This window comes from Quercus lobata, chromosome 6 (genome assembly GCF_001633185.2).
Source record: "Quercus lobata isolate SW786 chromosome 6, ValleyOak3.0 Primary Assembly, whole genome shotgun sequence".
NCBI classification, from domain to species: domain Eukaryota; kingdom Viridiplantae; phylum Streptophyta; class Magnoliopsida; order Fagales; family Fagaceae; genus Quercus; species Quercus lobata.
In genome coordinates this window covers 49,615,258-49,628,855 of record NC_044909.1, presented here as the reverse complement: position 1 = coordinate 49,628,855, position 13,598 = coordinate 49,615,258, and the positions used below count along the sequence as shown (strand labels likewise).

Sequence of the window (13,598 nt, the reverse complement as noted above, 5' to 3'; positions counted from 1 at the left end):
TTACTTATACCTTTCCCTTCTAATTTTCATTACAAAATACAATTGTGTCTTTACAAGCCTCTTCAGTAAGGTAAAAAATTAAAAATATATTTAAGAATTTTTGAGCTCATGTCCTATATGATCCAACCATCAGGCAACCCTTGATTCAACAAATAATACCTAAAAAGTGAATAATTTTTCGATTATTATTTGATTCCGCCTTTTAAAACTATTAGTTAACTCAACATAATTTTACATGTAACTCTCTAATTGAAGAGGCATGTACTCGTGCTGGGGTTGCTTAAAATGTCTTATCAAATGCATATTACTCTTGGCAAAACCAGATTGGTAAGCACCAAACCAATTTGACCGTCAAAAGTAGTGTTCCTAACTCCCAATTTGATCTACTTCTACACTTTCTACCCGAAAAAAGAAGGTACTTTTAGTTATGAACACATTTTGGCCATCAAAACTCAAAAGTAGTATTCCTATACCTAATTTCTACCTCTAAAATTATTTCTTGCAGTCAAATATGTATTCGTGAGAATCAAGCTTTGCTACTTAATTTAAGGATCCACGCTTGCCAATAAACATTTAGGTTTCCTTTTAGTGGGGCACTGATGATGGGCAGGGCGGGGCAATCTAGTTGTAGCCCAACATGCTAGGAGTGGTGCCATAAAACCCTATTGTATTATGCTATATTTGACATTATGTACACCATCATTTATTAGAGTAACTAAAAGTTGTTTTATTATCTAAAATAATGGTAACTTAATAATTTGGATATTTTCATATGATCCTTGAGATGTATTGTATTTGATTTAGTTACATAAGACATAAATCATAAGTTCCTTGTAAATTTAATATTTTGATTTTATAGTTTGTGATGAATTGGGCATTTAATCTGTGAAGATTATAACATGACCACTGAGATGGTTTTAATCTTAAAAAAAAAAAAAAAAACTAAAACTAATTTTTTTTAAATCATGAAAATAGAGATTTCTAGTTGATATGTTGATGTGTTTTAACTTTTAAGTATTGTAAAATACATTAAATTGTGTGTGAGATTAATTATTTTATTAATAATTGTCAACTAAATAATAAATTTCATGACTTTCATTTACATAAGCTCTCAATCTTGAGGGAATTGCGAACCTAAACATTAAATATTGTTTTCTTTGATGTATCAAGAGTGAGATCTATTTTAACAATCAAAATCTCAGTATGTTGGGAAATTGTACACGTAATGATGATTGAATATCTATTTTCAAGATTGAATCTATAATCTCTTTTATCATGAGATATAAAATATTCCCTTGAGATAAGTTTAATGGGAACTCAAGGATCAAGAGTTAGTAATTTTCAATGTGACAATTATATTTTATGACTTTGTGTTACTTTGAATGTTTTCATGAAAAAGTTAATTAATTAGATAATAAAGTTTTGAGATATAATTTTATTAGTAAAGCCTAGAGTGCAATTATATTTAATTATATAATGGTATAAAATTAATTAATAATAACTTTGGGTTTGTCAAGAGTTGATGAATAAACCCAGAGTCCATTGGAATTAGAGCTTTATTTGTTACTTTAGTCCCACCCTAAGCTACACGCTAAAGTCCAATTGGATTTGCTCAAAAGGCTAACCCAATTACATAATCAATTGCTTACAACAAGAATTATTAAATAAAATAATTTCCTACGTACGTATGATTAAAACAAAAGAAAAACAATTTTTCTGGAAAACTACTTATCATCGAGAAAGAAAAAATAACTTACAGAAAATTAATTGAGAGACTACATATCTTGGGCACCAAGCTGGAATTGGGGTAAAGATTGAAGATTTCTTAAGATTGATCCTCTACTTTAATTTAAGAATCATTTCATCAAGGTATGTTTTCTATTCTTAATTTCTAAAATTCAAAAATTTTATGTTATCTCACATGAATAGAATAGATCAATATATTTTCCCTTCTTGTTTTGTATGAGATGCAAAACATAGTTTTCAACACAACATTGTTGCATTTTGAAAATCTTGTACACAATCTTGATCATCCACATCATGTAGGTCTAAAGCCTTTGAGTAAACTTAATCCTACAAGTTCAAATAATATCTAGCTAGCCAGCTTGGTGATACATATAATTTTGAGCAATGTTACATACATAACAAATTTTACAATATTTTTTACAATAGATAAGTTTACAAGCTTGTACTTGTTCTTATCTAAACTCACTATCGACAGCATTTTTTTATCTACCAATAATAGTGATTTCCTCTCAACTTGTGGAGACGAGGATAGATGCTAGTACTTTGAAAAAAAAAAAAAAAGCAGAGAGAGAGAAGATGGGAGAGAGATGCAATTTGTTATAATAAAGTTGTGTGGCTAAATTGGGAAAAATTATATCTTGTTTAGGGTGTAATGTGTATACAATCTCCTAAACTAGACTTTGCTTGCTTAAGCCCATATAAGTCTAACCCACACTACAAAAATTGAGGGCTATAGCTGCATTTGAAAAACGCAGCTATAGACCCTAAAAACGAAGCTATAGGCTATAGCCGCGTTTTCTATAGTTGCGTTTCCAAACGCAACCTATCCTATGCGACAATAGCCCCCTACGGGGGTTTATAGTTGCGTTTTTATAAACATGGCTAGAGGTCCCCATATAGCTGCATTTTTTACCCCCTATAGCTGCGTTTTTCCACCCCCTATAAGCTAAGACCTATAACTGCATTTTGTAAAAAACGTGGCTATAGACCCACTTTGAGCTGCGTTTAATACGCGACTATAGCCTAGACCTATAGCGTTTTTAAAACGCAGCTGTAGGCTCAGATCGTAGTTGCGTTTTCTAAAACATGGCTATAGACTATCTTTGTGCTGTGTTTAGAAATGCAGCTAAAGCCCCTTACTTTGTGTTTTTCTAGCTGCGTTTTAAAAACACGGCTATAGGTTTTTTCTTTTTTCTAGCTAAATCTATAATTCCTGCCCAAAACAATTGCCAACACTCAACAGATGCAACCAATTGGAACCAACAAAACAATTTCCAACACTCAACATTTTGTCTTAATGGTGTTATTAATGCTGCCAATGAAGCAAGCTTGCTCTATGGTCTCTATACTATATCTTTTAGTCCTCATGTATTCTTAACAACCATTTAGATACTGACACAAAGCAAGCTAAGCCTCCAATCACAAACACAACTACCAAAAGGTATTCTTTCTCTAGAGAACAAAATGACAAAGTCGTATACATGAAAAAGAGGATGCTAATGTAGACAGATAAATACAATCCATTTCTATAGAATGTCAGCAAAGAGACTGATAAAACACAATTTCTAGTAGAACTTGCATTTTACTTCTAAATTTTCTACCTTCTCTAAGTTTTAGAAACCAGGTAACTAGAAGTGCTTTTGCTGTGATGAGACACCTAAAGAATCAGCCATTCCAACCAAAATGCAATCATTTCCCAACCAAAATTTTACTTTCTTAGAAACCAAACGAAACCCAAAATCAATAATTAAAAATTTACCTATTAGTTAAACACTCATTTTGGGGCAAATGTTGGTAACAGAGGATGAGGAACCCTTCAACCACAGGTCCACAACATACATACCCCCTGCTTCATGACCAAATATGCGAGGAAAAAGCGATATCTGCCCTTGCAATAGGAGAAATTATAAAATCCACATGGTGGACAAGTGATGTGATCCACCATTCCACTAAAAAATTTCCACTTGTTTAAAATTGTTAGTTAGAAAAAAAATTTAAAACAAAAATTAATTACTAACGCAGCAATTTTAAATAAGTGGAATTTTTTTAGTGGAATGATGGACAAGTGAGGTGGTCCACCAGAGGACTCTATAATTTCTCCTGCAATAGAAAGGAACATTTTAGTTTCAACTACAAAATGAATACAACCTCAACTCCTCAACCACACCTAGTCCAATTCGAGCACGTTGAAACTTTCCTAATCCATTTGTAAATAGATTCATCAAATCCAATTTATAAATTACATGGAAACAGTATGGCTAACTTCAAGCATTATTTTCCCACTTTAATAAACCAAATTAAATTTCAGATTTAAAGGAGCCAAAAAAAAACCAACAAATTAATGAATGAATAATTACAAATGATCATTTATTTAATTAATGTATTTCCATTAATATTAGCTTGGAATTTGACATTTTATGTTTATGGTAGTTAATAGGCAATTATAATGAATGAATGTACCTACTACCCTATTTAAGAAATATCTGATGTGGCAACATGGGTTAATTTATTTAATGTATTGCCATTAATATTAACTTGGCAAATACTCATTTTATAGGCATTTATAATGAATGTTACCTACTGTCCTATTTAAGAAGAATATGATGTGGCAACATGGGTTTTATAGGGAATTGTTATAGACCTGCTCTGCAAAAGTCCAACCACAAATTCAATAAATAATATTTTTTTTTTTTGAGAATCACAAATTCAATAAATAGTAATTAGAAAAAATTCCAACCACAAAGTTAAAAGATTAATATTTCATGATACACTGGCTGATTTCCTGTGTGATATGTAGATACGTTATAGCTCTTTTAAAAATATTCATTATAAAATATAATGATCGGAGAATAAGTTTTAATTATTTTATATATGTCATTAAAAAGAAAGTAAAATAAATTTTTTTATGATTAATATATGTAAGAATATAATAAATATTTTGAGTGAATTTATAATTATTTCAACTAAATTAAACGTATGATTATTTATTATATTATTCTTGATTGTATGTGTTATTAAATTAGTTTTTTGTCTTTTGCTGCTTTTGTTTCAATAGTTATCAAAGCAACTAAACTTGAGCAAGAAAAAGTCATTTTGTAGTTGTACTCTGATTATGTAATGTATTAAACACTATTATTATTTTCGTGTGTGTTTTAATAAGTATTACTATTTACTCAAAAAAAAAAAACTTGAACAAGAATATCACATTCCGAACTATTTTTTTTAATGTAAATTTTAGAAAAATAATCATATAAATTAATTTTACATAAATTAAAACCTTCTACAAATAATGAATTCATAAAAATAAATGCATTTATCTCGTTAAAATTAAATATTTTTTTATTATTTTTTTATAGATATCATACAGTAGAATTTCAACTTATGAAGTCCTCACCATGATTATTGTGCTTTATTATCAGGCCAAAATATCAATTAGTTTTTTGTGTAAGCAGGATTTGAAGCACATATTTCTTATTTGACGACAAGAAACTTTATCAGTTGAGACATGACACTAATTTATGATACTGCAATATAAGTTACTGCTTATACATATATTAATAGTATGCTAGTGTGATTCATGGGTTATATGTAAAGTAAAATAATAATAATAATAAAAGATCACAGATATTAGTAAAATCAAACTATAAAAAAATTAACATAAGTTAAATGACAAAAGCAAGTAAGATCATTTTTTTTTTTTTATAATCAAAACTAAAAATTATGAGAGAAGAATAAATAATGAAACTTCATTTCTTTTAAAAATTTTAAACTTTTTAATAATAAATTGGAATGTAATTTTAATGTAGTGAAACTATTTCATCTAGAGTAAAAATTAGCTTATTAATTTTAATGTATTTATAGTATGTGATGGGTACTCTTTTATTATACACATGGTATAGAAAGAGAGTATTTTTTTTTGGGTAGAATAAAAGGAGAATATTCACTTATTTTATCAACGGTTCCTTAGACGTAAAAATGAAAGATGAGTATATATGTGTGCTAACTATTGGAGGGTTTAGGACTTTTTAGGTCCCTATCTTTTCTTTTGAAAGAAAATACGTAGATTTCACGCAATAAATTAGCATGACCGTATGAAATTAGGCTTATCACATGACACATTAAAATTTTATCATTTGGGATCATGAAGTTAAGGTATATTCCTTTATTCCAACAATAAGAGTCTTTTGTGTCTTGGAAGTTGGAACTAAGTTTTAATGTAAAAAAGAAAAGAAAAAAGATCACTTATTGGTTTGTTTGGATTGAACTTATTGTTGCTGAAACTGAAAACTGAAAACTAAAAGCATTGTAGCAAAATAATTTTTAAATATGTAAATAGTATCGTGAGACCCATTTTTAATATTTTTAAATGTGTGAATAGTACATACACGGTTTATAAACAGTGAATTTTGTATCTGAAAGTCAATAATTACTGCTAAAAAAAAAAAAAAACCGCGCATTTATAAACGCAGATGCGCAATCCAAACCCCACCTAAGGTTTCGTTTAACTTATATTAGGATATGTTTCTATACAGATATTTTAAAAGATCTCTTACAAAGATCATGACTTCAAACTTCAAAGCAGTAGCCTCTATAGCTTATGTATAAAAGACAAAAAACAAAGTATAAGATAAAAAAAGCAATAATACATGCATTTATGAATTGTGTAGATGACCAATAACGAGTTAGTGGCCGGTATTTCGTATTTTTTAATTTCACAAGATAGGATTTGAATCTAAGGGCAATCACTCTATAATGATTATATATTATACACAAAGATAGAAATACTCATTATATATATATATATATATATATATACACACTTACAGAGAGTGAATTATTTGGGTGTCCGTAATCTTTTAACATTTTGGATCAGACTCCGTAAAATGATTCCTAGGTGACTCCACTCCAGCAAGTGTCTAGTGACAAGTGACAACTAGACAGGCATTCTTATATTCTTATTAAAAATTTGAAGCCTTATCCCAAAAAATTGATGATTAATAAATAAGAAAAGCTTATAATAAGTATAACTTAGGGGATGAGTTTACTTTAGCTACAACTTGAAATAAATATAATCAAAAGCTTAAAAGAATATAAAACAATTTATGATAAGTATAATAGTTGAACACCCTACAGCTAGCCTACTGTTAAACAATTCTTGGTGCCAGTGGACTGTTTTAGTGACAATTATAGTGCTATACAGACATTCACATAAGCTCTTATTACATGGTTGAAAGTTTTAAATAATAATGCTAATAAAACATATCTAAATTAACCTTTAAAATAGTAGTGGATATAAATTGTATCTAATAAAGGGAGATCGCTGATTCAAGATGAATCCACATATAATAATGGATTTATTTGTGAGTTGCTGGAAGATGATAACCAGTGGCAAAGCTAGAGCTTTTTCTCAAGAGGGGCTAAGGAGTGAAACGTAATATATATATATATAATAAAAATTGCCAGGGGAATAAGGGTTTTTTAAAAACCTAGCGCCCCCCCCCCCGGCGCCAATGATGATAACTTATAGTAAAAGAGGCCAAACTGCCATTAAGCGTTGGCCGATCTCGACCTTAATTTAGTAACAAGATCAGCTAACACTTGTTCTATGAAATATATATCATAAACTTGTTTATATTTTTAGGGAGTATTGCTATCTAGTGGTTGTAACTTGTAAGAATTACTAAATTATTTATTTTTATATGAAATAATGATGTGAGAATTTTATTCAAGTTTAACCATTTGGAGGTTTGGTTTTCTCAAAGAAAATCACTACTTACTGTTTAGATTTTCATTTTCCACACATATCAATTAGTTTGTTTTTTTTTTTTTTTTTAATAATTCGATAATTACAATGGGAGTAAGGGAATTGAATCTTAGATGTCTCCATTAAAAACATTAAGAGATGTCAACCAGTTGAACAACAAGGCTCTTGGCCAACCAAATTCAACATAAAAGAATATTACAAATGATTTTATAGTTTAGTGTGGATAATTGCGATTAATTGTAACATAAAATTTTAACATAAATGCATAACCATTAGATCAATATTGTATAAGAAATTTATCACTAATTTAAAAAAAAAATCAATTTAATAAGAACTAGTCGCTTAGCATGTGCTTTTGGAGAATTAAGTGAAAGGATTATTAGCAAAAAAATAATTAGCTAATAGAGGACGAAGCTTGGGTCCATGTGTTCATTAATAAAATCAAAAGTATGGCAAGTGTTATCATACTTTTAAAAACCAAACCAGTCCAAACTAGTTAGTTCAATCAGTTCAAGCATGGATGGGATTAAACTGGTTTGGTCAATACTCTATAATTGAAAATTTCCTAATACTAGTGAATATAGAAAAACGATAGTTCAACCACTCAAACCGAGAATCAGAATTGGTTTTGACTCATCATTTCTTACTTACCCAAAAAAATCTTTTGACCTACACACATCAGAGCAAAAAAGGGAGAGGAGGAAATAGCAGAAAAGAAGCCCAACATTAAATAGAATAATGTTATCTCTCATGCAAAAGTTAACCCATCTACCCAATGCTTGAATTATTGAAAAAAGTATGATATTTATAGAGAAAATAAGTATATCATTCTTCTTTATTTTTTCAATGTAAGACTTCCGACAGGTCTTTCTCGCAATAAAACTATTATCTTTTATATTTTTCAATCCAAAAAAAGAAGAAGAAGAATGTTCTGGCTAATATTTTATTTTTCAATTTGCCTACGGACACACTAAATCGATTGTACATCCAATTTTACTACTTGTTGATTTGTGCACGTGAACGATCAATGTGAATAGTGGTCCATATAATTAATAATAGACAAAAAATATTCATCACTCATAGTCGCATAAATTAATAAATGATAAAATTGAATATTCAATTAGATGTATCTCTAAAATTATTCAATATTTTTACTCATACACTGAGACAGTCATTCGTTTATCTTTCATTGGAAATTGACAATTGGTAAGTCTTTATAAGCCTCTAAGGTAAAAATTACAAATATGAGTTTTTGAGCTCACAAGTTATTTTTTTTTTTTTTTTTTGAGATGAAACAAGTTAATAAGTTGAGTAATATATATTTGACTAAGATATTTATTATTAATGATGGTCCGATATGATCCAACCATCAGGCAACCATCGATTCAACCATAGTATACCTATAAAGTGAATAAATTTCAATTCTTATTTGGTTCTGCTTTTTAAAACTTTCATTAGTTCAACATAATTTTACATGTAACTCTCCAATTGGTGTTGCTCAAAATATCTTCGCCAAATGCATCTGCTATGACTCTTGTCAAAATCAGATTGGTAAGCACCAAATCAAATTGATCATCAAAATTTGCATTCCTGTCACCTATTTGATCTACTTCTACACTTTCTGCCAGAAAAGAAAGTACTTACAGTTATGAACACATTTTGACCGTCAAAATTAGTGTTCCTAATTGGAAAGTTGCATGTAAAATTAGTTGGTGCTTATACCAATCTGGCTTTGACAAGAGTAATAGCAAATGCATTTGGTACGATATTTTGAGCAACACCAATTGGAGAGTTACATGTAAAATTATGTTGAATAAAGAATGAAAAATTGTTTACTTTTTCGGTATTATGGTTGAATCAAGGGTTGCTTGATGGTTGGACGATATTGGCCATGAATAATAAATATCTTACTTAAAGATATATTACTCAACTTATTAACTTGTGATCTCAAAAATTCTTAAATATATTTTTAATTTTTACCTTATGAAAGAGTCTTGCAATTGTGAATTGTCTTTTCCAATGACAGAAAAAGATATTGACTAATGATAAAGACAGTCAATTTTACAAATTGTTAATTTATGTGATTGTGGATGGTGAACATTTTTTGTCTACTACTAATTTATGGATCCAAAACTTTTCATTAACCATTCACAATCACACAAGTTAATAAATTGTGAATTTAGGTATGCGATTAGGTGTGTTTATAAGCGGACTGAAAAATATTAGTAATAACATTCCTTTTTATATTAAAAATAAATAAAAGAGATTAGTTTTTTTGTTATTGAAAGTCTCACATTGAAAAAAATAGAGAAGAATGATATATACTTCTCCTCTACAAATATCACTCTCTTTCAATAATTCAGTCATGGGGTAGATGGGTTAGCTTTTGTACGAGACATAACATTCTTTTATTTATGTTGGGTTTGTTTTCTGCTATATACTCCTTTTTTTTTCTCTGTTGTGAAATATGTATTCAGGATCAAACTTAGCCACTTTAAGCATCCACGTGTGCCAATAAACACGTACTAAGGTTTCTTTTTAGTGAGCAGGGCGTGGCAATGAAGTTGCAAGTTGCAATGGTCGATTCAGAAAATCTTGTACACAATCTCGTAGGATCATCCACTTCATGTAGATCTAAAAGCATTTAATGGGTAAACTAAATCCTACCACAAGTACAAATAAGATCTACCTGGCGAGCTGGGTCATACATATAATTTTTTAAGGCTAAGTACAGTGTAATCAAAAAGCAATTCCATCTTTCCCTTCCAATATATATGTCACCAGTTTCCCACAGACCAAGGTATCTAAGTTAACCCAACAACACAGTTCTCTTTGCCAACACCAACGTTCAAACTTCAAAACACCTTTACTACTCTTCTATCTTTTTGACTCTATCTCAATGGGTGCTCCTCAACTTTTTTCTTCTCTTAGCTGTGAATTGAGAATCATCCAAGCAAAAAACGTGGAATTCAAGTCCAAAGGTTCCTTCTTTGTCAGATACTATCTTTCTGCAGGAAATAACAATAGTGTTCGCCTCAACACCCGAGAAATCTCCTCCAAGTCCGACCTCTCTTGGAACGAGTCCTTCTCTTTGGATTGTTTTGGTAACCAAGACTCCATGGACAACCTAAAGCAAAAAGACGTGGTGTTTGAGCTCCGGTGGAGGAACAAAGTGCCAGTTCTTGGAAAGATTGGAGGGTCACAGCTGTTGGGGAGGGCAGAGATTCCATGGAAACAAGTGTTTGAGTCACCAAACATGGAAATAGAGAATTGGGTCACGATGGCTTCAACAAGACGACATGTACTTGAAGGTGCCAAGCCACCTAAGCTGCAAGTGGGAATGAGAATTCAAGTTTCTGCAATGGTGGAGATGGAGAGGAGGACACGTGGGAAGGTTAACGAGAGGGAATATGAGTGTGGATGCAAAGATGGTCATGATTACAGTACCTGTGGAGACTATGAAATTTTTGCACTAACAGCAGCTTTGGAGGCCTTTTAGGCACAACTGAAACTCAAGTTTTGGTTGGTGTAGATAATTTTTCCTTGGCTATTGTTATTTGTTTATCAAATTGAGGATCTGGGAATTTTGATTTTTGTATATTTTTAGATAGTGAGGATGGGAAATGTGTACAGCTCCGTCAAAAGGAGCGGAGGTTGAGCTAATTTGAAGACTGTTCTTTCCTTATGAGCAATTTCTAATGAGAATTTTCAGCAATTGTGACTAATTTCTTGGCTGCTTGGAATTGGTTATATAATTTGGGCATAAATATATGGCTTACGAACATCAAACTATTCCACTTTGTTCTAATTGTCATAACATCCAAACCAATAGCAAATAATGGGTAGTATCCTTGTCACCAAGAATATATACTTCTTCATGCTGCGTGAAAAGAAAAAAAAGATATACACATAAGCATTCTGTATATGTCAGTACAAATTGGATCCGAAAATTCCAGTACCAGGCATATCAGTGCAACCACATTTATCTAAGGCATAAATGCACTTTTAGTCCTTACATTTTGAAGTTTTTCCATTTTAGTCCCTACATTTTATTTTTTCCACTTTTAGTCCCTAAAACCAATTTACGCTTTCCGTTTTAGTCCTTAAAGCCTCATTCCGTCACCAATTAACGGGGAAACTGACGGGATGAATAAAATATTATTATTTTTACACGCTGGTGAATAAAATAAGGAAGGAATGAGATTAATAACTCACGTGAGTGTCACGTGAAGCACTTATCCTCAATTTACCTTCCACTGGCGCGCAGGTAATGAGATAATCACACAGCACTTGACACGTCCAGCCCCCACACGTGTATACTTACCCACCCATGGCGCGCACCTTTCTCCCAAATCAAACTTAATCCCTAGTGAAGTGAAGTGAAGTGAAGCTCTGCCTCTGCCGAAACAGCCAAATCACACTTCTCTCTCAAACCACCATCATCATCAACCATCTCAAGATCTTCAACCATTTCGAAGTCCCTGATCAGATGGAAGCAAGCGTTTCATCCAGTTCAAGCTTGAGAAGGAGAGCTCCATTTAGGTGCTACTGTGGTGAAAAACCAGTGTTAGTGGTTTCGTGGACACCAGAAAACCCTGGCAGAAGGTTTTATGGCTGTATAAACTACTGGGTATTTCAATATTTGATTTTTTTTTTAAATTAATCATGTTTTTTCTACTGGGTATTGCAAGCTTTGTTACTGTTGGTGGGTTATTGATGTTACTCTGTTTTAGTGAGATGGGGTTTACTTCCTCTTCATTGTTTTTGGTTTTTTTTTTTTTTTCCAATGTCTATTATTTTCTGATAAAACAAGGGAAAATCTAGGAAAATTGATTTTGAATCATGGGGTTTTCGTGTTTTTATTTTTATTTTTATTTTTATTTCATTGGGGTTAAGAGAAAGGGAGGAATTGTGTTTTGCATTGGGGTTTTCGTGTTTTGCATTTATTTCGTTTTCCTGGGTTTGGAAGGAATAATTTTGGGTTTTTTCATTTCTTGTTTTACTAAGCTGTTTGGTGGTGTAAAAAATGGTGGGGAATTGTGTTGATATATCTGTGAGTTTTCCAGTGTTAGTGGTATGTTTGTACTTATAAAGAGGAAACCAGTGTGCAAGTGGAGAATTATCATCAGTATGGTAATGTTTATCGAATTAGCTGGGGAATATTTTCCTTTTGTTGACAATTGTATTATTTTCCTTGACAATTGTTGCAAGTGGAGAATGTTTTCCTTTTCAATTTCATGGCAATTGTATTATACAGTCCTTATTGGTCATTAAGTAGCTTGATGGATAAAGAAATTGGTTTGCATTTCAGGTTGGGCGAAAGTGCAAATTCTTCCAATGGCGTGATGATGAGATATGTGAACATGGTAAGGTGCTCATCCCAGAGCAAAGGCAACGAATTATCAGACTAGAGGCCGAGGTTGCAAGATGCTACAGGAGAGAGAAGTTTTACACTGTGGCTTTGGCATTCTTATTGGTGATATGTGGGATTTGTGTCTTTAATTGTATGGGTCGTTAGACAAGTAGTGGAAGTTTGATTAGGCAGCAACTGGGTAGGTAGTGTGGAAGTGTTTATGTTTGGTTAGCATGTTACATAGATAGGGGAGTTTCAATATCCTGTAATTGCTAATGCATAGGGCTGGCAGGCTGGCAGTGTGTAAATTTTTTGGTTAGGCAGTTAGCATGGAAACACCTGCTGGCTTTTTTTTTTGTACCATTCTTGGAATGAAATGAATACCCCTGTTTTCTAACTGTGTTGTTCAATGGTAAAATATTAATAATGATCCTTTCTCTCCTTTGTAACTCTTTCCCCACATTGAATGATATGGAATTTGTGTGTGCTTGACATTTGTTTAGTATTCATCAATGTGGGATAACTGTGTTTATGAACTGTGGGGCTGCTGGAATGTGTTTATGAACCGTGTTCATACTGGTTTCAGTTTAATAAAATAAAAAATACAAAGTTAAATAACCAATTGGAAAAAAGAGATGTGAATATGAAATTTTATAATTTCAAAGTCAGAGAGTAAATGATGACAATTCAAGGCATGTTGGCACAGTACCAATGTTTCCAAATATTACCAATGTG

General features: G+C 31.4%; 1 protein-coding gene across 1 annotated transcript; it reads left to right on the top strand.

Moving 5' to 3' along the window:
* Positions 1 to 10,409: 10,409 nt before the first annotated feature.
* Positions 10,410 to 11,009, top strand: LOC115950428. The gene has a single exon (XM_031067626.1). It carries the CDS (start codon positions 10,410 to 10,412, stop codon positions 11,007 to 11,009), a length of 600 nt encoding a protein of 199 aa, XP_030923486.1.
* The last annotated feature ends 2,589 nt before the right edge of the window (positions 11,010 to 13,598 follow it).

Excerpts from the sequence above, each read along its gene's own strand:
- LOC115950428 (XM_031067626.1), top strand. The coding sequence starts at position 10,410 with ATGGGTGCTCCTCAACTTTTTTCTTCTCTTAGCTGTGAATTGAGAATC.